The sequence below is a fragment of the Phoenix dactylifera genome, chromosome 17 (genome assembly GCF_009389715.1).
Source record: "Phoenix dactylifera cultivar Barhee BC4 chromosome 17, palm_55x_up_171113_PBpolish2nd_filt_p, whole genome shotgun sequence".
Taxonomy (NCBI): Eukaryota; Viridiplantae; Streptophyta; class Magnoliopsida; order Arecales; family Arecaceae; genus Phoenix; species Phoenix dactylifera.
This window is the reverse complement of record NC_052408.1, coordinates 14,515,075-14,540,826: the sequence shown is the minus strand read 5'-3', so window position 1 is coordinate 14,540,826 and position 25,752 is coordinate 14,515,075. Positions and strand designations below refer to the sequence as shown.

General features: G+C 38.2%; 3 protein-coding genes and 1 pseudogene across 3 annotated transcripts; 1 reads left to right on the top strand and 3 right to left on the bottom strand.

Moving 5' to 3' along the window:
* Positions 1-5,840: 5,840 nt before the first annotated feature.
* LOC103721875 (luminal-binding protein 5-like) lies at positions 5,841-11,430 on the bottom strand. The gene is made up of 7 exons (XM_008812245.3): positions 10,833-11,430; positions 8,123-8,351; positions 7,798-8,015; positions 7,437-7,676; positions 6,500-6,979; positions 6,137-6,279; positions 5,841-5,984 (listed from the first exon to the last, which is right to left on the bottom strand). Exons 1-7 carry the CDS (start codon positions 11,428-11,430, stop codon positions 5,841-5,843), a joined length of 2,052 nt encoding a protein of 683 aa, XP_008810467.2.
* A 332-nt stretch (positions 11,431-11,762) lies between these two features.
* Positions 11,763-14,579, bottom strand: LOC103721874 (annotated as a pseudogene).
* A 406-nt stretch (positions 14,580-14,985) lies between these two features.
* Positions 14,986-17,997, bottom strand: LOC103721873 (calumenin-B). Its single transcript, XM_008812244.3, has 6 exons — positions 17,413-17,997; positions 16,669-16,771; positions 16,442-16,507; positions 15,765-15,935; positions 15,412-15,508; positions 14,986-15,240 (listed from the first exon to the last, which is right to left on the bottom strand). The coding sequence occupies exons 1-6, from the start codon at positions 17,921-17,923 to the stop codon at positions 15,091-15,093; spliced, it is 1,098 nt and encodes a 365-aa protein (XP_008810466.2). The 5' UTR covers positions 17,924-17,997; the 3' UTR covers positions 14,986-15,090.
* Positions 17,998-21,161: 3,164 nt separating this feature from the next.
* On the top strand, positions 21,162-25,752 carry LOC103721865 (thioredoxin 1-like). Its single transcript, XM_008812234.4, has 2 exons — positions 21,162-21,591; positions 25,171-25,752. The coding sequence occupies exons 1-2, from the start codon at positions 21,330-21,332 to the stop codon at positions 25,488-25,490; spliced, it is 582 nt and encodes a 193-aa protein (XP_008810456.2). The 5' UTR covers positions 21,162-21,329; the 3' UTR covers positions 25,491-25,752.

The following is a 25,752-nucleotide window of genomic DNA, read 5'->3' as shown; positions in this document are numbered from 1 at the left end:
TTGACCTTTTACGGACTGCCTGTTGTAGTGCATTTTATTTTAGTATCAAACCAGTGTATAATCCATGTGATGTATAGGATATAGATTTTCTCCTTTCTGCAATATAGAAGTATAAAAATAGTAATTTTTTTGTTAAAATATTTTGTACGTATATTCTTATAAATATTTCAAATTATGGGTTTACCTCATAAATTTACTATTTGTATGTAAATTTTTATAAATTATTTTTTTTTCATATATATATATACACATATATCCATATAAATATATGAAATTTCATGTATATACTTGTAAATTTACTATTTGGATATATATCCTTATCAATTATTATTTTTATGTATATATTCTCATAAATTAATTATTTGTATGTATATTTTTAAAAATTATTTCCTTTTGTGCTTTTACTTTTCCTAAGTAAAGGATTTGCATGCAGAAAAATATAATTTAAAAGGTATACACAAAAAATGATAATTTATATAGGTATACATTTAAAAATAAATTATTTAAAACGATATACAAGCAGGTAATAGATATGTAAGGCTATATGTGTAATTTTAAATTTTTTTTTATAAGGGCATACATGTGAGAAGAATAATTTATAAGGGTATACAAGTAAATATCTAATTTATGAGGCTATTCTTGTAATTTTAGATATTTATATGGGTATACATGTAAAAAAAATTTGTTATGTAATAAGTAATTGATTTTAATGGTGGTTGAGCAGAAATTTTCATTATTAATACCAGTGTCATTAATACCGGTATCTATACAAGAAACAGAACAATCCGCACAAGTTGAACTTTTTTATAAAAATTCTTGTTAATAATACCAGCATAATTAATATCGATCTTGCACGATAATGATATGCATGGTATGACTTTTTCTCTATTTTCTAGCAAATTATAATAAATAAAAAATAACATATAAGAAAAAAACAAATATTATATGCTAATATATATATATATATATTATTTTATTAATTTAAAATTTAAAAACTATCATAATAGAATAGATAATTATAAAAAAATAATAATAATAACATATATACCCTTACATATATCAACCACATATATGTACCCTTATATGCTACGTTGTTTCATAAGAAAAGATGATCACGTCCAACAAAAGTGCTGAACGGTAAGATGTCCCAGTATCATGAGGACGTTCCAAACATGATTCCTTGATACGTGTCACAACAACCATGAATATCTGCACGCTTCAGATTTCCTCGGTGTTAAAATATTCTTATTGCTTACTGATAACACGAGGGATACGTTAACGTACACGGAAAATTTGAGTCAATAAACTGCAGTTATTATTGCATGAGATCGCGTGCATTCCTTCCCAATAAGGCCCTGTTTGGGGGAGCTGTTGGCAGTAGAGCTGTTGGAAGTAGAGCTGTTAGAAGTAGAGCTGTTGGAAGTAGAGCTTTTATAAAAAGCTGTTTGCTGTTTGGTAACTACATTTCTAAAGTGCTGTGGCACTTTAACATTTGTTTGGTAAACAAACTGAGAAAGTACTTTTGTATGACAAAATGACCATAAAGGACATTATTAGTATTATACAATAGTGCATAATAAAATATAATATATATTAATACATAAATATATGATATAGTATAATATTAATGTAATGTAACATAATATTATTATAATATAGTACTATAACATTGTATACTATAGGATAATAATTTAAAATAATATTAAATTATTTAACATAACATAATATTATATTATATTATATTTATAGTATAATACAATAATAAATATATAAATATTATAATTATTAGTATAAATTAATTTTTTACTCTTTTGATGACCATTTATTTCTCTAACAAATTTTCTAACTAGGTAAAAAAATTGGTTAAATAATTACTAATATTTTTATTTATTTATTTATTTATTATTTTATTTCATTGAAATATATTTATTTATTATTTTATTTATTTATTTATTCGTTCATTTATATACATATTTATTTATTTATTTATTTATTTTTATTTTTCTTTTTTTTCCTTTTTCTTTTTTTCTTCTCTTTTTTTCTTTCCTTTTCTTCTTTTTTTTTTCTTTTCTTTTTTCTTCTCTTCTTCTCCTTCCTTCCTCTCTTTCCTTCTTCTCCTTTCTTCTTCTCCCGCGAAGCCGGCGGCGCCGGAAGGGGGACCGGGCCGCGGGAGGGGGGCCGGGATGGCGGGCCGCGGCGGCCGCGGGAGGAGGGGGGCTCGGGACGGGGCCGGGACAGCGGGCCCCGACGGCCGCGGAGGGAGGGGAGGCTCAGGAGGGGGCTGGGACGGCGGGCCCCGACGACCGCGGGGGGAGGGGGGCTCGGGAGGCGGCCGGGACGGCGTGCCGCGGCGACCGCGGGGGAGGGGGGGCTCGGGAGGGGGCCGGGACGGCGGGCCCCGACGACCGCGGGGGGAGGGGGGCTCGGGCGAGGGCCGGGACGGCGTGCCGCGGCGACCGCGGGGGAGGAGGGGCTCGGAGGGGGCCGGGACGGCGTGCCGCGGCGACCGCGGGGGAGGGAGGGCCTCGGGAGGGGGCCGAGACGGCGGGCCGGCCGGGGAGGCAGCGGCCATGGCGGCCCCTTCCTCCCCTTCCTTTTTTTTTTTTTTGGCTGTGTGGTGGGTCGCAGCGGCGGGGGGCTCGGGTGGGGGCTGGGGGGCGCGGCCACGGGTGGCCGGCGTGGTGGCTGCCTCCCCCAAAAAAAAAAAAAAAAAGGAGGGCCGACGGCATTGAGGAGAAGGAGATAGAGAGGAAGAGAGAGAGAGAGGGGGGATGGTGAGAGAGAAAGAGGCGGTGAGATTAAAATTTTTGGGAGGAAAAAGAAACTTTTAAATGGGGGTATTTTGGTCAAAAATACAGCTTCCCGACAAAGCTGAAAACAGCGTTTTCGGAAAGCTCCAAAATTGAGCTTCTGCCAAAAAGCTGTTTTCAGCTTCCCGCAAAAGCTGAAACAGCTTCTTGAAAATTTTACCAAACACACATTTTTCCCTAAAAGTACTTTTGGAGGGCCAGAAAGTATTTTTTGGCCCTCCAAAAGCTCCCCCAAACAGGGCCTAAGATTGCGTGCATTCCTTCCCAATAAGATTGCGTGCATTCCTTTGAAAAAAATACCCAAGCATTATATTTATATAAGAGATAATCAATTTTTTCTGCCTTTTTAGCTCTCATACTAAAAGATATTTAAACAACAAGCTGGCATTCCAATTCCTCAATTTGCATGTTTTGAGTACAGTCAACAAAAGATACAAGAAGTACAAATTAATAAAATCCACTTCGGTTCCATTAAAAAAATGCAAAAGTAGAAAAAAAAAAGTACAAAAAAACTACATGGGGCATAGACCCTCATATTATCAATGATTCCAATTGTGAGAACCCGTACGGATGTGTGTTTAGTTTCACATCAGTTATTCGTTGGGTAGATCTTGGATAATTATGCAGAGCAAGAAACTCAAATAATACCTTCCGACTAGCCATTTTGGATGAGGTCTTAGGTTGTTACAAATGGTATCAGAGGACCCAGCCCATAACTTATGTGGACTAGGGAACACTGCAGCACGGATCTATTGGGGTTGACCACAGGCCGATCGTGACGTTTGTGATTAGATTTGAATGGATTGAACCCTCAGCCCGATGAGGACGTCAGGGCTTGAACGGAGGAGCATGTGAGGATCCGTGTGGGCGTGTGTTTAGTCCCACATCGGTTATTCTTTGGGTAGATTTTGGGTACTTATACAGGATCAACGAACTCAAATAATATCTTCTGACTAGCCATTTTGGGTGAGGTCCTGGGTTGTTACAAATAGTATCAGAGCGGATCCGACCCATAACCTATGTGGATCAGAGGACACTGCAACACGGATCTATTAGAGCTGACCACGAGTCGATCATGGTGTTTGTGATTAGATTTAAATAGATTTGAACCCTTAGTCTGACAGGACGTCAGAGCTTGAACGGGAAAAATATGTGAGGACCCATGCGGGCGTGTGTTTAGTATCGGTTATTTGCTGAGTAAATTTTGGATAATTATACAAGATCAAAAAACCTAAATAATACCTTCCGGCTAGCCAGTTTGGATGAGATCCTGAGTGTTACACCAATCTCGAGTAAACCGCAAGGGAGACACGAGAATTCTTCAATCTATGGATATGATAAATCAGGAATCGATCTCACGCAAGCAGTTTTGGGTAGTTGAAACCAAAATAAAATTGGAAACATTCAGGCAAACTAAGATAAGTAAGGACTTCTTAAACTACCACAATGACCATACAAGAGGCCTTGCACACAATTCAACAGGTCACTAAGAGAAAAGCTCTTAATCAAATATGATATGGAGAATGCATGTGAAAGACTCCTAAAAATTTGTATGTCAAGTGCTCAGCAGAACATGTTTCCTAGCTTTAGAGATGATTTGGATCTATCATTGCTTGTTTACTGAAGCTTTTATGGTTCTACTTAACCAAAGCCTTACTAGGTGGTTTGGATTGGAACATAGAACTAGACAAGGCGACCCAGCGTCACCTTATCTATCCGTATTGTGCAGGAGTCTAAGAGAAACCTGATAATGATGTTTGAGATTCATAAATACCAATTAGCATGAGATCACTGGAGGGGAATTAGGTAGGTTCCTCGACAAACAAAGAATAAGGGGCTTCTTGGTGTATGCACATCTTGAAAGTTGGAGGACTCAGAGCAGTTTTCTCCACAAAATATTATTTAAAAGATTGCTGCAATTCAGCAAGGGACTATAAGAATGTATAAGTTGGCATTTTGTCTAGGCTTAAAATATGACATTCAAGCAGATGTACGAATGCATTTCCCAAGCAATCACTAATCAGCAGGTGAAGTGAGAAAAATCATAACACTATGGAAGCTTTTAATAAATCTAAGAGGAATAATATTTTCATGGAAGATTATGAAGAGGAACTTTCCCCAGCACCAAGATCACACAATCGGGAGTTTGTTTTTAAACACAATCAAAGATGCCAACAAATAGAATCACAGGATTATGTCTTACTCAATGTCCAGTTGGTCAACAACTTCTGCAGGCACTTCATCATCAATGTGGCAGATTCCATTGTTTTAACATAAGGATCATCTTATTTGATATTGTAATATGCAAATTGGAACAGATGATGTGAAGTAACAATAAAGAAGGGAGCTGATCAATGCATAACTAATGATCCAGCAAGCAAGAAACATGTTACTACATGACCTTTTCTAGATACAACTGTGGAGCTGGATAATTGGAGTTTCTAACAGCATAAGCTGGAGCAGACAACTGCTTGTCAGCATAATGCTGGAAAGTACAGGTGGTGCCGCTTTCATAGAGATCCAGCATGCAAGGCATTTATAGGAAAGCTGTCAGGTAATGGTGTTTAGAGCACCAAACAAGATGAACCAGTTTTAGGTGGTGTTTCTCCACCCCAATTTGATCAGGCTGAAGCCTTGGAAACATATAATACTTCAGGAAGCAAAATGGTTGATATTTAGGCACCTTAAACATGTCAAAACTCGTGCCAACTCACATCAAATAGTTCAAGTTTAAAATTTTGAATAACATCCCTGAGAGAAAGGATCATCCAAGGAATTCAGGACAAACTCACAAAAAGCAGATTATTGCAGTCTCTGTTTCAATCCACCAAGAGAACAATCGGATAGCTAGCAAATTGGCTAGCAGATATAGGTTGCACATAATCCATCAAGAATAGGCAACCGCTAGGTAGTTGGAAAATGATTTGGTAATACCTTGTGGGCAGCCTATGCAATTCCCTGTGAGGTATTCATAAGTGGTCAAACTGCACCAACAAGAAGAAAAGAAGGGAAGTTGAGGAAGGGACCTGTCTAGTATCTAGTGAACTTTAATGTCACCACTGCCAAGGCAACCAATGTTGCTGATACCAACACACCACCACAACAAGCCCAAGCTGCACACTTGTTACTAAGAATCCGGCAGTCTTCTCTGAAACTATTCTGTTCCTCAAAGACCTAGACAAAAAGGAAAAAGAAAGAAAATGTAAGAAAACCAACAAGCAGCAATAGCCATATTTACTTGATCAAACCCTCACATCTTGCTGACTTTCAAGGGGATTTGTTTAGAGCTACATAACAGATAAATGTAAAGCAAAAGTTTTCCATACCAGAGTGGAGTCAGTAGTCTGCTGATCCTGGTAAGTGGTGAAAACTAGAGATTCCCTGGGTGGGATCATGATGTTCCTGTGAATCAATGTGGTCATTGCTTCAGTTCTGGTGGAAGAAGGTTCCACATCCAAAATAAGCATATCTGCATACACAATTGATTATGACGACAAAAAATATTACTATCATAATTGACAATATTATTAACATCTAGAAAAGCCCTTTATCAACTGGGAAATTTTCTTCTATATAAGTACGATCTAACAGCTGCAGAGCAGCTCCTAATACAGATATGTGAATCATTAGAAGTTTCAAAGAACTAGCCTAACTGCACATAAAGAAACTATTATGGTGAAAACTAAAACCTTCAGTAAAATCACAGACGTTCCCACTTAGAATGCCTCCTATTATAGCTGCACCCTCCGCAGCTGCTTCATCTACGACCTCCTCCATTTTTGGCTGCTTTCCACCAAAGTAGTCCTCCAAAAGCCGCCGAATCTTAGGAATCCTGGAACTCCCACCTGTGAGAACAACTTCATCAATTTGATACTTGCTCAGTCCAGCATCTTTCATGGTTTTGTTAACAAGCCACATGGTCCTGATGAACAAAGCATCGTTCAACTCTTCAAACAGGTTCTGTGTCAGTGGCTCAGAGAAATCAAAGCCTTCACATAGAGATTCAATCTCCACTTGGACTTCTTGTTGGTTACTCAAAACTCTCTTGGCACTTTCGCATTCCTTCCTCAACTTCCCAAGAGTCTGCTTGTCCCTGCTGATGTCCTTTCCATGCCTCTCATTGATCAAATTTATGAAGTAGCGCATGATTTTCTTGTCAAAGTCCTCACCTGCAAAACAAAAAGTAAGGAGGAAAAAGGAGTTAACTTTGTATGTAGTATATTAAAATTCCCATACCTTACTAGAGCATGGGAAAAAACCCAGTATTTGTGCGTGATTATATCAAGTCAGATGCACTGACTCATTACGCCCCATACATAACAGATGTTTTATCTGAAAACCCAAAGTTTAGAACTAGAATATTTTGTCCCAGAGTATAATCGAAAGTTTCTAAATCTGCATTCCAAGGTAAATGGAAAGCAGGTTACCAATTTATTCACATTACACAATAATCTTCAAGTAGAATTTGGAATTCTGGTGCTAATTAGAAAGGGAAAAAAAATGCTCCATCAGATGTGCAATATGGATTTTCTATATTTATTTTTAGGTTTTCAGTTTTAAAAGAACATGTAACCTAATAGATAATGACAGTAGTAAAATGTTTTGTCAGGATATTTGAAAATTTACCTCCTAGTTTGTCACCATTTGTTGCTAGAACCACAAAAGCTCCATTATCAATACTCAAGATGCTGACATCAAACGTTCCACCACCAAGGCGAAAAACAAGGATGTTTTTCTGACCATCTTGTTTATATCGACCATTTGCAATAGCAGCAGCTGTTGGTTCGTTGATTATTCTGGCCACATTTAAGCAAGCTTTGCTGCATGCATTCTTGACAGCTCGTCGCTGAGCATAATTGAAGTAAGCTGGAGCAAGAAAAAAAATATAATATGTTAGGAAGTCTGTATTGCAGAAAAAAACAGGGATCATAACTGAACTTTGCATACAGACGAAGATATTGGCTAAAGGTTTTTTTTTTTTTTTTACCTGGAACAGTAACAACGGCATCCTTGATTGTCATATCAGCTGCGTGTTCAGTATTCTCCTTCATTTTTGCAATAATATATGCAACAATATCCTCAGGACTGAAAATGTAAGACCGCACACCACTCTCCATATTCACTTTAATATAGGGTTCACCATCCTTGTTAGCAATCTTGTATGGCACAAGCTCCATGTCATCCTGTACATCTGGGTCCTCAAACCTAGAGATGATGTGTATTTAAACATTATTAGGATTCATCTACTGACTGGCTAGGCTGTAAAGGAAGTGGATCATCAAGAAAATTGACGGTTGAGAGAAAAAGCTCACTTTCTTCCAATTAGTCGCTTGACATTAAAAATGGTTCTTTCAGCATTCACAGTTGCCTGATTCTCTGCATCCTCGCCAATTAGCTTCTCATCAGTGTAGGCCACCCACGATGGGGTCACATGCTTGCCCTTGTCATTGAGTAAGCACACCAACAAGCCATTCTTGTAAACAGAAGCACATGAGTATGAGGTTCCTATATCTATCCCAATGGTTGATCCCAACGAAGATCCTGCCAGTGAATTCATCAACTGAATACATCACTGCTTTTTCTTAAGTCCAATACTTTCATAGCTAAGATCAATGAGTCCACCCACCTCCAGTTTTCTTTTGAAAAAAGACAAAAAAAGGTAAAAGAAAAAAAGACATGACTGAACTGCTGTCCAGTTATATTGTGATTTAAAAAATATGAAAAATTGTGTCAAATAGATAATTATTAAGCATCATTTTTACTGCTGTTAGATTTTGTAGGAATTAATCAGAAAACCCAACAAGCACAGGTAAAAGTTCTACTCGAAATGCAGTGCATCATCAGATCAGATAATGCAGACATCCTGCTACTCCAGCACCTTTTAATTACATATAAAGCTACTTGAGGGAATTAAAAAGAATTTCAAGTCATAATCACAGAAAAGAAGAATAGAAGTCAGTATATTAATGATGAAACCATATGATTGTAACATGCTCCTTTGAACTACTGCAAACAAAGCATGCTTATAATGTATTTTGAAGCATGGAACCTATAATATTTTTTGAAGCATGTAATAGTTTTTAAAACTACATACAGCAAGCAGTAAATTCGTCTCTAAGAATCTTGTATTCTTGTTCATCAGTGCTACACCTATGAATTATTTTGCAGCAAATTTATAGATTAGAACAATGTGGCAATAGATGAGTACAAGTTTACGTCATTCCAAATCAAGAAAACTATCTAAACTCACTACAAGTTATATATCAACTTTATCCAAGAGTTCAAGCTTGCAGAATTCAAATTTGCATACCTATAACAAAGTTAACCATCCGAAAAAAATGATCAAATCTTGCTGCATTCTTGGATTTTAAATAAATAACTTATAATGTATACTGACAAATAAAACTGAAAGAAAGAGAACTTATTAATCAATCAGCCCCCAGTGATCTGGAAAGAATTTAATAAAAACACTAATCATTTTGAAGCATTCAAGCCCTGCACCATTCACATTCACATGCCAACAACAAAAGGATTACCAACTATTCCAAGAAATCAATCAGATTTTGTTTTCTTGAACAATGACAATAAAATATGTAGCATATAATATGAAACAAAATGAAAGAAAGGGACTAAATTAATCGATCAGCCCTCAATGATTTGGAAATAAATGAATTAAGGCCTCCACCATTCTGTATCAAGCATCCACTCCGAAACTAATAGGAGCTATAACAATCGTCTCCAAGGCTTTGCAACCAATAACAGAAGAATCCCAACCATGGTTTGCCGTACCCGCCTAAACCGGATGCACAACATGTACCGTATTGTACCGGTTTAGTATCGGTACCCTGTACGGATAGCAAACACGACGAAAAGATCCCATACCGACACAGTACTATTATGTCACCGGAACTGAGACGGCGAATCTTGATCCCAACTATTCCAAAAGAACCAATTGCATGTATTGAATAATAAATATAACATTAAACCGTATACTGTGATAGAATATGAATGAAAAGAATCATGCTAACTGACCAATATTTGGCAATCTGGCAACAAATCAATAGAGGTCCAAATCATATGAGTCAGGAACCCTAAGGTAAATTTCTATGATAATTAATACCATGTATCAAACCCTACACCATCAATTTTGGAACCAATAATGAAAGAACTATTTCATGAAACAGAATAAATCTTTTTATTTAGTTATTATAAACAAGAAAATCTAAACCATAATATATGAACTAAGATGAAAGAACGAGCTATATTAGTTGACCAGCCCTCAGTCATCTGGCAATGAATGAATAAAGGTCTGCATCGTTCTGTATCAACAATCCAATCTAAAAATATAAGGAGTTATAATAATTATTTTCAAGTGTTCGTCCCATAATGCAAATTCAGAAACAATAACAAAGAAATCACCAACTGTTCCAAAAGAACCAACTGCATTATTGAACAATAAAGAGGACATCTAACCATATATTAAGATAAATTACAAAATAAAGAACCATATGAATTGATCAGCACTTGGCGATCTGGCAACCAATCAACAAATAACTACATTGTCCTGAACCAAGAACTCAACCTAAACTCATATAACAATTAATTCCAGGTGCGAAGCCCTACAGCATCAAAGCTGGAACCAACAACAAAGGAATTGCTACTATTTCAGGAAACAGAACAAAACCTTTTGTTTACTCAAAGAATAAGCTATACCATAAGCTATGTAATAAAATGAAAGAAACAGGTATATTGATCGATCAGTTCTCAGCAATCTGGCAATGAAACAACAAAGGCCTATACCATCAAAGCAAGAATCAAGAATCCAATTTAAGTCACAAGCTATAAAATTATGCCAAATGATATATAAATTGATCAATAGCGGCCTATACCATTTTGAGTCAATAACTAAAGAATCGCGAACTATACCAAAAACCCAATCTAATCCTAACGCATTCCCAAAAAGAACCATACGAATTCAATTGCTTAACCGAATAAAATCTAAAAGCATTAAAGATTTCTTACTGCTGCCATCATCAGCATAGCCAGCTGGCCTGATCGAATCGTCATCCTCCTGGACCTCATCGAGCACACCCTTCCACTTGATCCCCGCCTCTCTAAACTGCTGGCCAAGAAACTTGGTCTTCCGGCCGAGTGCAAGAATCCTGTGTGCAGTGAATGGATCATCGCTGTCCACAAAGTGGGCGAAGGCCTCCACTCCCGCCATGTCACCGCGGAGAGAGCGGAGGTACAGACGCGCGAGACCCCTGCTCAGAGGGTAGCCGAGGCCTCGCCAGTAGGTGGTCTCGATCAGGTACTGGAGTAGAGCGAGGAAGACGGGGTCTTCGGACGGGTGACGGCGGCCGGTGCCCGGCACCGGCTCCTTCCGAGGGGCACCGAACGGCCAGAAAGGGCTGGGAGCGTTGCGGTGGAGGCCTCTCGCTCGTTCCTGGTACTTCTTTCGAATGTATTCCAAGAACTCGTCGAAGAATTCTCCGAGGAAGCGGACGGGACCCTCGTCTTGGGACGAAGAGGATCCAGCCATGGACGGCGCCAGCGAGAGTGGGACGTAGGCGGGCGACGAGAGCTCCCGGCGGGGGCAACGGCAGGTCCATTTGCCCATGGGGACGGGGGACGGCGGACGGCGAGGGTTTCTTCTCGGGTAGGGAGAGAGAGGGAGGAGGGAGTTTTGAGAGTAAAAGCGCGGGGAGAGGGAGGATGCTTTGGGGGGTGGCTCAGGGAAGGCTCCCTTTCATAACTGCCGTTTCTTGGGGCGGTTAGTGATAGCACGTGCGCTGCACGTGAATGGAAGCATTGGGTCAATAGTGCTGACCTCCACTTACTTTAATTTTTCACGAACTCTATTTAATTCTGAAATTTTCAATGTTTTTGTACTTGGACTCAAAAAGATATCTTTACGTGAATATATTTTTTATAGCGAATGTACTTTTTATATCAAATATAATATATCTTTATGAGCACTGCCATGTACCTGAAATAAGCATCAAATTAGGTTATAATACAGTACATATTAGGAGAGTAGAGGGTAGTAGCTTGTTCATTCGATATGTTATTCTCCACTTTAGCGTAGCAGTCAGCCAAAACTTTAGCTGAACATGCATTAGGACACCCACTGGGGTATGTAAAGTGATTCCTTCGGCAGGTAAAAAATGTTTAAGGTTAGTGACAAAATTGTTCAAGTAATTTGAAATTGAATTATTTCTGTTAAAAAATATGGATGTGTGAAAATAACTTTTTTTTAAAAAAAATTTATTTGTCCAAATTATCTTTTGGGATGTTTTACCAATTTATATAAAACCTTTACGACGGCTAAGTTGAGAACTAGTACGTCAAATCTATGCTATGATACCAATTTGTTTTGATATAGTCAAACTACATATATATCCCTCCAAGTTTTTTTTTTTTTTTAGCTGCCACGGGCACAACTTAGTCATCACTCCACCAGCAGTCTCAATTCCAAGAGTCAGGTGCCATGTCCAAAAGAATTATATCTGCATCCAGGTTTAACCATAGACAGTAGAAAGCTTGTCAGCACAATTACTATTTTTCAAATTAAAAGACTTGGATCAATTTGGGTTTATGTTCTAAGGAAATGTAATTTGGCAGCAGCTGGAAAACTCTTATGTTGCCATTCGAATGATTACAGCTCTGGGGTACCAGTCTCCATGATCAAGCCAGAGCAATAGTAATGGAAAAAGTAGTACCTTTGGTTTCTTCACCACCCTCTCCACTTAGGATGCTTCCTTGCACAGCTTCACCATATGCAGCTGCTTCATTAGGGTTCATCCCCTTGTTCGGCTCCTTTCCATCAAAGAAGTCCTTCAGAAGCTGTTGAACCTTGGGAATCCTGGTGCTTCCACCCACAAGAACAATTTCATCAATTTGATGCTTCTCCAATCCAGCATCTTCCATTGCCTTCTTGACAGGTCCCATAGTCTTCCTGAATAAGTCCATGTTCAATTCTTCAAACCTGGCCCTGGTCAGTGGCTCAGAGAAATCCAAGCCTTCATAGAGAGATTCAATCTCCACCCTGACTTGGTGTTGGTTACTCAAAAGCTCTCTTTGCACGTTCACACTCCCTCCTCAACTTCCCAAGAGCCTTGTTGTCCTTGCTGATGTCCTCTCCGTGCTTCTTCTTGATCAATTTGATAAAGTGCTCCATGATTCTCTGATCAAAGTCCTCACCTGCAAAACAAATGCGAAAAAAAAGGTCTGAAGTTAATCTTCAGACAGAAAGAGACCAACAACCTATGTTTGCAAGCTTGCATAAAGTCAGCTACACTAATTATTTAAATACTGAAGACAAATTTCATTTTCCAAAGCTATCAAAAAACATAGCTCACAAATAAACAAGATTTCAAGATGAGATCTGAAATTTACTCAATCCAAATAATTGGCTCAACTATGCATTACATTATAGGCTGTGATTTCAAGTTTCAAGCATGTATTCACAATATGGAAACCAAGTATACCAATCTTTGCACATGGTTTGCCCAGGGTTAAACAGATGTTTGAGTAACTCACTCAGTAGCGCCGATTAAGAAATGACGATATATGCAAGCATCTTCTTTTCTTGAATTAGATCTGGGTAAATTGCATAATAGTAAGTTATTGAAGTAGCAAAAGACAAGAATTTACGTCCCAGATGGGTGTCACCATTTGTTGCCAGAACCTCAAAAACTCCATTATCAATAGTCAAAATGCTGACATCAAATGTCCCACCGCCAAGATCAAAAACTAGGATGTTTTTCTCACCACCCTTCTTGTCCAAACCATATGCAATAGCAGCAGCTGTTGGTTCATTGATAATTCTAGCAACATTCAAGCCAGCTATCGTGCCAGCATCCTTGGTTGCCTGTCTCTAAGCATCATTGAAATAAGCTCATTGTTCGTCGAAATCATCTATACCCATATCTCATGTTTGTATTAACTATTAAGCAAAATGTATTTTGATGACATTGATTAGATAATTTGATAATTGGCGCCTAAGATTTCTTAGGGGATGTCATTAGGTTGAATTCAAGGATCTAAAACATTAGAGAGCTACGCATAAAGAAGCTTGCAAATATGCATGCATTTATACAAGACCGTATGCGCATGCATAAGTGCAAAGATTGCTTATATACAGCATAAATGATTTGAATATTGCGACCACATCAAGAGGAAGTTTGTAGTCCATGGCAGCATTTAAGAGTCTAACCACTGTTAAGGCTGGTACTTTTGTTAGATTAGTAAACAACACTCACAAAACAGGAATTAAAAAATATACTTCTCCTATTTGCCCACCCCAAACCCAGGCATGTGGCCCTTAGCTCCCCAGATAATCTCACTAAAATTGTTTCTCCAGGTTGTCTTAGAGAGTTTGTTTATCCCTTTAGCTTTTTTCCCTTTGATTACTATGAGAGCTGTGCTGTAGTAGGAATAATCTGTGAATTATATTAAAGCATCTAATATTGTTCACTGTTTTTACATTTGCTCTGTGTTTCTTTGAACTAATTCTTGAAGAATCAAGAACACAGGAAAATGATTTTTTTTGGCCCGTTTCACGTTAGACCAAGGTTATTTGACTTGGTATCTGGGAATTCATCGATTGGTTTGGAGGGAATTCTTGAACAAACTACTGCTGGCTTAGAAAAGCCTCTTCAGTGCAGTGGTTGGCTCACTGCACATGAAGTTTTGATCTCCTATGGCAATTGAGAGGCAAATTGTAATGTAGATTTCTTCAGCAAGATGCGTAACGAAATTTGCCATCTTCACAAAGATCAGATGATCCGAGGCTATCCCTGTTTGATTTGCTAATACTCGCTTAGGATGCAAGTATTTATCTTAACTAATAGCATGCCTCTTCTTTAACATTGTTCATTATATATCTTGCCAGTTTGAAATCTTCAAAAAGAATCCAAAAGACAAATAAACAAAATTTTAGTTCAAAATTGTCCCCCCCCCCCCCCCCCCCTTTATCTAAGAAGACAAGGGGAAGAAGGAAAAACTGAAAGTAACACAAATTGATGCTCTCAGACTAAATGGAGTTTCTAGTTGCTGTCAAAGCCTCTTTTTTCTAGCAACCTGCTACATAGATGTTTTGGAAAAGAATCCTAATGCTATGATTTTTGGCTGTAAGAGGTCAGTATGCTCATACACTTGACACAAAACAAGCTTCTGAGAAAGGTATAACCGTCATTTTCTTTGCAAAAATTGTTAAGGTAGTACAGTCCCACCAAAAATCCCTCTTGAAAAAAAAAGGGATCTCAAATGGTGATTGTCACCGGAACTCATCATGGACATCATCATAATCATCATCAACATCATCATAGTCATCAAAGGGCCCTTCCTCGAAAACAGCACTATAGAATGCCTGATGGTGGTTTAGCATCTCCTTCAGTGTCAATTTGCCATCTCTGTCATCATCAGCCTAGATCACATTTGCAAATGGAAAAGTTCAGCAGTTAAGTCACTTCGAGGGAACGAAATCACAACTAAAATATACTTTTATATCCTTTTTTAGTCAGATTATTTATGCGAAATTATCGTTTTCTAAGTTGTGTTATAGCGAACTATCGGATTAAGAAACATAAATTCTAACCTCATGCATCAAGTACTTTGTGAAATGCATGGCATAAGAAAACTCCCCTGGTTGAAGGTGATGAATTATGGGCTTCAGTTCTTCTGCTGTCAAAACTCTGAAAGATATTATAGAATCCTAGAATTAGTGAATAACCAGGACCAAAACAAACATGCTTTATCTTATTTAATTAGTTAGTTTATTAAGGTTTACGGATCCTTATTTGCCAGCGATACCTATCAAGGGCTAAAATCTTCATGCAATGCACAGATTACTTCATCAAATATTGGATTGAATAATATTTAATAAAAAATTTTGAAGGACTAATAGGCTCTATCTATTGTATTATGAGCTGGGAATCTTAAATTACATACTTGTCTTTGTTGACATCAAGCTCTCCAAATTTTCTTTTGGCATAATCTTGATGATGCTTGGAGTCATCTGCCCCATCAGTTTCAGATGAAGCAAAACTCAGATAGATGCCATCAAGTCGATCACGAAACTCCACGAAACTCAATTTCCCATCTTCATTCTGATCCATTTCTCTATTCCTCATAAACCACAGATAACATGAGAAAAAAAAAATAGACTTTTGAAATGAAGAGATATAGAGACTATATCAGAACCATCATCAACAATGTGGAGAACAAAGATACTGATGATTAGGTAGCCAACTTTACGAAATCTACCAAAAGTTCATGCTTTTCCTAGCAAAGAAGGGGGGAAACACATTCTTCAATTACCAAAAAAAAAGAAGAAAAGCCAGACACATAATTCATTGTTCGTTTATTTGTGCAAAGTGTTATTCAGGAAACTCCTAAATATCTTTTCTCGTGGAGGTCGTGGAGGCCACATCTCTTGCTTCTCTAGTGGTATTTCTTTGCACTCTTAAACTTGATTGACACCAATATCATTAACCTTCATCAATTTTGAATTTTGGTGCCATAGAAATTTTGCATAAATAACTTGAAACATAAGAATAACGAGAAACAGCAAGTTACCTAATAAAACATTGAATGTCCAGTATGTTTCATGGGTTGGCATCATTTACCTTAGTTTTTCCTTCTGCAGCCACAATTGGATTGCTGGATTTCTACTATCTTCAGGGTGTAAGAAGCTACAAAGCATAAGTTATTTGTAAGAAAATTAAGTATTATTTGATCAAAGTTCCTTTAACAAAAGAAGGTACTGCTCTTACTACAATGCATAAATTATTTGTAAGAAAATGAAGTAGTATTTGATCAAAGTTCCTTTAACAAAAGAAGGTACTGCTCTTACTCCCTAAATTCGGTGCTATCAAGCGATCCACTGCCATCTTTATCTGCATTCAGAAACTGCTCCTTCCACCACCCTCCTTTACCACGTTCCTTGTTGTCCCAATCTGTACCATGGAAACATTCCAAATGAGCAGCATCATAACGTGCCTAAATTATTAGCTAGGACATTGTTAGAAACTTTTCTCAGTAACTTGACTTCATTATTCCTTTCACTTAAAAACGATCTTATTTTGAAACCAAATGCAACCACAAATATGATGCATTAATTAGATATCCATAAACTATGAAGAGATATATAGGTAAGAAAATTAAATTATGATTCATAGAGAAGCAAGATAAAATGAAAAAAATCAATAGAATGGAAAAGAAAACCGAACTTATTCAAAAGACAGTGGAGCTCCGATCTACTCATAATTAAAGTTCTATGGAATTAAATTTTGATATTGGAAGAAGAATCTAAGACAAATAATTCCTCTTAAGACCTTATGTTCTGGTTGAATGTCTGATGTGGCTGTTATTAAACGAATATCAAAAATATATATGGTGGAGATTCTAATTTTTTTTTTGCTAGAAGGAGATTATAATGAATTGACTATAAAGCTATAATTAATCAGAAGGGAAGGGAACATCTCTTGATGATCCCAAATATTTAAAGCACAAGAAATTTCCATAAATAATGTCAGGAGAAGAATAAACAAGATGCAATTCAAACTTTATAACAGCCAGATGAAAGAATCATGCAGACCTATCTCTTCTTTGGAAAGATGAGACAAAAACTCTTCAAGGGTAACTGCTCCATCGCCATCTTTGTCATGCAATTTGATCTGCCTCTCGGTGCTGTAGATCAGTCGGTCCAGCGCCTGCCTCCGGTTCCAAACCTCGAGCTCTTGGAAGCTAATTGTCCCATCCTCTGGATACCTATCTAACAATGGGAAGAGATACGTCAACCGCTCTGTTACATTGAGCCGGCCCTCCTCGCCGAAGTACTCCTCAAACACCCCAAACTCTGGCACTTTGCTCCAGTCCCGGTCATCGAAAATGGCGTTCAACTTCTCCTGAAAGGTATCGGGGTCGAGCAAGCCCTGCTCTTCGGCCCGCCGCTCGAGCTTATCCACCAATGGATCGAAGGAGGCATGGTGGTGGGCCAGACGGCGGCCATGGCGGCGTTTTTGGCTGGCATGAGGCGTAGGGGAGAAGGAGAGGAGGATGACGAAGGCGATGGCTAGGAGGAGGTAAACCACCCCCGGCTTCACCATTTTTCCGGCGGCGGCGGTGTTGGCCGGAGGTGGACGAGGATTCGGCTCTCTGGGCGAGGGGCCGGCTACTTTGGGAGCTTGCCTGGTGGCGGGAGGGAGGGATTGCGCCTTTGGGACCGTTTTATGCCTCCCGCCAAATATGACCGTTATAAACGGCCGGCGAATGGATGAGAGGAATTCTAAATTAGCACCAAGAGAAGGATTAGATGCCATGATTGACTAAAGTTGACAGGTTTTTATTGGGGTAATCGAAGTCAAACGACTCGAGCCGTTCAAGAAATCTATTTCATTGGATGGTTGCAAGCATTGTCAGCTCACGTGCTTGGCACATTCCTGGAGACCAAGTGGCCTCATATTTCTACTGGTCCTCCCTCATCTCTCTCCATTCTTCTCGCATTTCCTCTCCCTCTCATTAAGTCTCATCCGTAATGGATACACGTCTTTGAGCTCAGTTTTTAACTCTTTCTGAGATAGATAGGTTAAAGAAATACACCAGAAGGTGGCAATGATGTGTCTCATGTTTCATAAATAATGAAGGTTTGTAGTGAGTTTGGATATCAAAGCCATGCAAGCTTTCTTTTACGCATGCATCCACTCCGTGAATACGTTGCATCCCAACCAAAATCTTTGCTCAATAGAGGGAAGCATGGGGGATAATTTATGAGAGATTTCATCCAGACAGTGGACGGGATCACCTGGAATTAATGCATACGGATGAGTATAGCAGTGTGTAAGCCTGAACCGGTTGTTCTCTATGTTATCTGGGAGATTCACGGCAACATACTAGGGGAAAAGAATAAAACCTCATATGGTTAAGAACTTTGATAGCATAATAATACTATTGGAGCTCTCTCATCTGGATGAGAACTTCCATTGTTTGATGAACCCATTCTTTCTGCTCACTCACCCTCAGGTTGTGCAGCATTTGAGCTTCAACATTATTAGTCCAAATACCACTTAAACTTCCCTGTAGATCGGAAATGGCTGAGAGCTTCCGGGCAACCTCCCAGACCAGCTAATGTTTCTTGAAATCAAGCATTTTCGCCTTGAACTGGTCTACTAAATAATCCTGAGTTGAAGGCACCCGTTTCCGGTGGAGCTTGAGCTTAGGTGTTTGGGAGATTCAGATGGCTCAGCACAAGAGGACATATTGTGCATAATTTTGATATCCATACATGATATTTTCAGTTGAGATCTAAGGGAATTGTGTTCCTCACTTAAGGGGGCCCCCATAAACATGGCTAATAAGCAATTAAAGCACGTAGCCCATGATTTATACTAATATGCCCATGAACAATGGCGTAGACATCACTTAACTACCACCATCACTATTAACAACAACAACAACAAAAAAGGGAAAGGAAAAGAAAAGAACCTAAAAACTATACTGAACTGGGGCGCTTACATGAAACTAATAGTGTCATTAATGAGCCACTTTCTTTTGTCCAGAGCCCGTAATTGCCCACCCAACTAAGATTGCCATTAGGAGGATAAAAATATTGGTTTTGTTTATGTTAGAGGAGGAAGTGGGGAGGAGTCACTGATCTTACGTATACCTGGTGAGATCATCTCTTATAATCTGAGAGATGAGAGTTTCAAGAAACTCCGGGACTTGGTTGAGTATGGAATGCAATTTAGATAGCTTAATGCATTTCAGTACATGGAGAACCTCTCATGCGTTTGATCAATCAATCGAAACTCTGTACTAATTTTTGTTTTAATTATAGGAAACATTCTACATTGGTTTTGTTTTTGTTTGTGCACCTAGGATTATGTTTATGTTACATGTCATTGGCTGTGTGCCGGTCTATTTTTATTTACTGTTGATAAAAGAAGTTGTCGGAGATTATGCTCTAACTTGTTCCCACTTCCAAGATAGGGACTTGTGTTTTCTTACACTAATTCTGAAACAAAGCCATGGAACTTCTGCTGTTTGGAAGCAAAAATAGTCGAAAGAGTGCTTTGGATGGAAAAATATGGTGTTATCGAAAGATTACCATTGATAGCATTCATGTTCATTATGCATGCTCTCTAATATTATATCAAATTTCAATTTCGTATTTATACAATTTGTTAAAAATATCGGTTTGTTGTAAGTTCGCTTAGAAAGTCCCAAGCAATATCAGAAACTGGACATTTTTCACTATCTTGGGATGATATTGTTTTTATTTAGTTTCAATAGTATCTATTACCATTTATACCTATCTGAGTTGATATTGAATGAGAAACGGTCGTCAGCAAACCTCAAGCTTCTAACAAAAAGAACCATGTTGAACCTAACTATTTTATTCTATTCTATATATTTATACGAGGTAAATTTTGGTTACACTCGAGTGGTTTCCCACTTGGATCCAATCGAGTCCAGATTAAAAAATTATAGTGCTACATCAATGATTCAAATTATTAGATGTGATCTACTGCTTTTGTACTGCTTGTAAACTAAAAATTATATATTTTAAAAATTTTAGCCTATTGCATCAAGTGGTAAAAAAAAAAGCACAATTTCATACCATTTGAGTTTTTGACCAATTGATGTATAGCCTATGGATCTTCAAGTTATATGATATCCAAATAATTTGATAGTATATCATATTCAACAACTCAGATCTTTAATGTGGGATCTCCATCATTCGATCCAAACTTGACCTAATCTGAATAGGAATCTACTTAAGTATAGACAAGTCCAGCTCATATTTATATAATGCGAATTGCTCTAGATTGCTAATACGATAATGTTGTATGTATTTTTCTATGGTCCTATTTTTTCTCTCCTTGCATATAATTCTCATACATGATGGAATGAATTAAATTGGTGAGCAATAATGTTTTTTATCTTCGCAATAAACAGGTTGATGGCTTTTCATTCTTTCACATCCAAAATGAAAATGGGTTGGCAATAAAAAGAAAGGGCCTTTTGTAGCGCATATAATGATGCAAAATGGATCAACGTAGTGATTATAATATTGCTACTTACCGTATCATATAAAATTTCATATTTTAATATTAAAATCATCAGTTTGCACTTTTTAATATGAAAATAATTGTTGCAAGATTAAAATAATAATTCTTATAATGACTGTTATAGAGATATAACGGCATTATTTTCAAATCACTCCTCCGTAGCCGACACAACGTAGCCGGATGTGGGTCCCAATGCGCAGATTCTGATCCAGACCCAAACCAAACCCGACCACAATTATCGCTATCAGGATCAGGATTCGGTCAGCACTCCATTTCACAACAGCGCCTCTCTCTCTCTCTCTCTTCCTCTCTATTCCGCTGCTCTCCCATCTCTCCCCTCGAATCCAACAACCCTAGAATTCATTGCTTCTCGAGGGTTCGTTCATTTCCCCCCATAAATCTGCAGGGTTCGCTTCTCTAAATTTGCCCCCTTCGACCTCCTCCAATGGCCCCTGCCGCCGCCGTTCTCGAGTCGCTCGCGGTTCCCCGCCCTCGCACCAGCATCATTGGGGCATCCGCACCGTGGGCGGCGACGGCGCCGGTTTCCACCTCTCTTATCCGCCGCAGCATGGGACTTTTGCCGGAATTTAGGGGTTTGAGGATCGCTCCGCGCCGTCCAAAGGCTCTGTCAGCCTCCAACGTGGCGATCGGTAAGGGTCTCCGCCATGGATCGGTGGTTTGTGAGGCGCCACGGGCCGCTATAGAGGGTAAAGTTCGTTACTTTTTTGGTACCTTTTAGAAAGCTTATTTCGAGAACTGTACCTGGATTTTGCTTTCTTGTTATTTACTGATTTGTTTGACTGATTAGTGATGGAGAGCTGAATGTTGTAGAATATTTTATAGCTTTTGATGTTGTAATGAATTTAGATATATACGATAATTTCTCGAATGATTGGGTCATGACTTTTAATGGTTAAATGATCAAATATCCAGGATTCCTTTTATACTTATGCCATTAGTTAGATAATAATTGCTGTTGCATATTATGATAGTCAAGCTAATCACATAAATATTGATTTTTTTTCTTATATTCCTTTAGTTTTTAGGGGATTAAAGTTAAAGGTGTTTTGCTGTCTCCGTTGATTCCTTTTATCTTGTTCTGATATGGGAATTTCATGGTGATATTGGCATCTTTCAAGTGAAGTCAAGCACTTAAATTTATTGCAGCCTCGTTTGATATGTAAATCCTGGCAGCAATTCCTTAAGCAATTGTGCTCATAACTTAGTGTAACTCTCTTGGCTACTTGATAATGTTGGTGTTTCTTTTTTCTTATTTTTTTTTTCCCTCCTAAGAGCTGGTTTCAGTTGGCTAGCAATATGTGTTGCTTTGAAGCTATTCACCTCTTCTCTTAAGCAATATGTGTTGCATCAACCCATTGTTCTGGTTCGAAAGAGAACTGTCTTTTATCCCTCACTTCCTCACCCGTGTTTAGATAAAGGTAGAGAGAGAGGGAAGGAGAAGCTGAGGAGCAAGTATACAAGGTAGGACATTTGCTAATTATGATGCATTTGATTGGATCACAGATTAAAACAAAAATTAAATCTCTATATATGAATATATTAATTTAAATATCTTTAGAAAGACATTAAAATATTATCATTTTTTATACATCTGATTTAGCTGATTTAAGACAAATAATGCCCACTTGAGGTTTCTGTTGCTATTCACTTTAAATCAAGAAAAGATCTTATAAAACCACTGTGATTATAGTAGGAGCTAGATAGGTTACTAGGTGTTGGCAAATATCGGAAAAATGTTAAGAGTGCTTTTGTGGTATGTATATATGCATCCATGCTTGTGGCCAATTTCATGTACTTATGCAGTTTATACTTGTATATGATTGTAGTCAGTGCTAGAAATTGTCTCCAGATGGGGCAAGAGCAACAACTATTATGAATTTATAACAATAGTGCCGGCAACTCACTGAAGGTACAAGAAGAGAGGCACTAAAATTTCGGAATATGGTCGTGACAGAAGTCTCTTTAACTAGTTATCATTAGTGTGTGGATTAAATAATCTGTCAAATTATTGAAAAATATTATTGAAGTAATAAAACAATCTACACTAGTTTATCTGGTATAATATATTTGTTCAGAATTAATTTTTCAACAAACTTACAAGAGACTTTTGGATTATCTATAAAGAGATGTCTATTCACAGGCAGCACACATCACCATTGGCTTGCTAGGTTATGGATAGCACCAAAAAGTACGAAAAGCATAAAAACCAAAATACAGGTATTTTGAGAGTTTTCATAAATGCAGGCAAATCCAATATTCCCTTATATGTCACCCATGTACAGTAAGGTTGTCTGTTTCATTGAATGCGTAAGTGCAGGTGCTGGCTTTGATCCTTTGATGAAAAATTCTCCAATGTGGAGCTTTGAACACCAAGGGATCTTTCAAGCCCAACATCAACCAAGATTATCATATTAGTGAAAGACATAAAAGAGAGGTTATTTTTAATGGCCGGGGACTCCAAGGTAGAAGCCCATCTAGAAGGGTCTCTTGTGACAACTTTCCACTCTTCTTTGTTGTTGGTGTTTTGGTAGTACTGGTACAGCAGAGTTGAATGGCATGTGGAAGGTTATCTTTTTATGCCAATCTTAGAGGAAGAGATGATTAATTGTGCATCTAGGCCAACGGCCATGCACTGTGAATTGGGTTAAGGAGAGAGATAGAGATAGAGATAGAGAGAGAGAGAGAGAGAGAGAGAGAGAGAGAGAGAGAGAGACCATTAGTTGGGCCAAGTTCAGGTTGGGTGTCTATCAATTATTTTTTTTTCACACTTCACACGCACAACGTTTGCTGGAGAATTGGTAGTTTCCCCTGCATTAAATGTTTGCAGGAGTTATTTGAGACCAACACAGCCCTAATGCTAATACTAATCTTGCTAAGGAGAGGGAAGGACTGAAATGGTCATCCATGTTGTCTTCTGTCTCTTTCATATCTATATAAGATTCGTGCAAAGAATATCTTCCCATGTGCTATTCAACCACGTTTTGCTGGGAACTACAATGGACCAACGACTGAGGGAGTGGAAAGTTAAAACAAAAATCCCATTCAGATAGGCTGTTGTCTTGTAGTTCCCACCCATCAAAAACGTGGTTGAGGTCATTTGTGAGTGTGATGATCTTCATACGGTGCAGGGCCTGCGTAGCTTTCTTGGAAGTCAAAGCCTGATTCTTAGCACTGCGTTGCCAAGGCTAGCAATTGCATCTGTTTTTAACAGTGATAGTGGACTAACAGCATACATCGTCGGCAAACAAGTGAAGGTTGGTAGGTCCCAGTCGATGAAAAATTTTCAAAAATTTTGCATGTGGATCTTTGTGTATATTGCACTTTTAAAAGTGCAACCATGCTGCCTGCAGATGAAATATCTCTTTATAAACCATTTGAAAGTCTTTAACTTCGAAGTTTATTGAAAATATGGTTGTGAACAAATTTTACCGGATAGGTTATAACTTATTTTTATATTTCAATGGGATTTTTTAATTAGGGAACAAGTTGGGCCATGTTAATATGAATGGGAGGGCCTAGATATTGCTATGCTTGCTAAAAATTAACTCAATGTAATAAGTTGTTTTGGAGTTGGAAACTCGAGCAGCCCAAAGACAACCAAATTAACCAACTTTTCTCTTGACCCCACCAAACTTTGTGTTTCTTCCAAACTCTACTGAATCCTTGCCCCAAACAAGTCGGCAATGCTCAATGTAACATGAATTGACTTACTGTGTGAGATCTAACTTGATTAGACCTGACCATGCTAGATCTGATCCAACACAAGTCTACCTCACCTGACTGAACTTGAACTATGTCTAGGTTAGAAATTGTAGAGTTGGGTTCCAGATTGGTTGGCTGCATTTGATGTAGGTTAGAAATTTGGTTTGGTTATCATTAGTGATAAATCATATTAATGAAATTTTGTTTGATGACGGTATGATAGCAAGAAACTCTTTTTCTTAGGTGGGTCTACCAAGGATCTTTTTGGGGTTGGCATTCTCACCTGGCAGCCTATTTCATATCTTATGCAGGTTTCTTTTCATGTGCTTGATATATGTTTATTCTTTGTTAGAGGTAGATAATGTAGCAGCCAGTTTAGTTATTTTACAGTATTTTCATGTTAAATCCATTCTTTCCTGTAACCTTTCTTTTCCATCTCCGATATGAAATGTGTACATTAGCCGTGCATATGGTGTGCACACAGGTATATGCATGGATCCCTCATCACTTTCTGTTGCTCTGCAAATTTTGACTATGCATATTTTTGGTCATTTGAATTACAGTTCCAGAAGTGACAAAATCAACTTGGCAGTCGCTTGTCATGGAGTGTGATACTCCAGTGCTTGTTGAGTTTTGGGCCCCATGGTGTGGACCCTGCCGAATGATTCATCCTATTGTTGGCAACTTGTCAAAGGTATACAATGGAAAGCTTAAATGCTTGAATCTCAACACTGATGAGAACCAGGACATTGCAACCAAGTATGGAGTTAGAAGCATTCCAACTATCATGATTTTTAAGAATGGTGAGAAGAAAGATACAGTTATCGGGGCTGTGCCTGAGAGTACTCTAGTCACATGCATTGAGAAATTCATAGAGAAGTAAGTGGTTGTTTTGTTTTCCTGTAGCCAGACTATTTCAACATGTCATAGAAGATTTGTGAAGTTTATACTCTCTCTGCTGTCCCTTACTGCTCGTTAGGCTTGTATATAGTTATGGAGGTTACAACTGCTGTCGCATTCCTGTGACAATATTACTTCAATTCACTTTAGGGGATGTCAGAATTGGCAAGTTACAATGCTTGAATTGAAATTAAAATAAGAACTGGGCTTCTCTGCCGCCAGTTTACATGTTTTTGATTGAAATA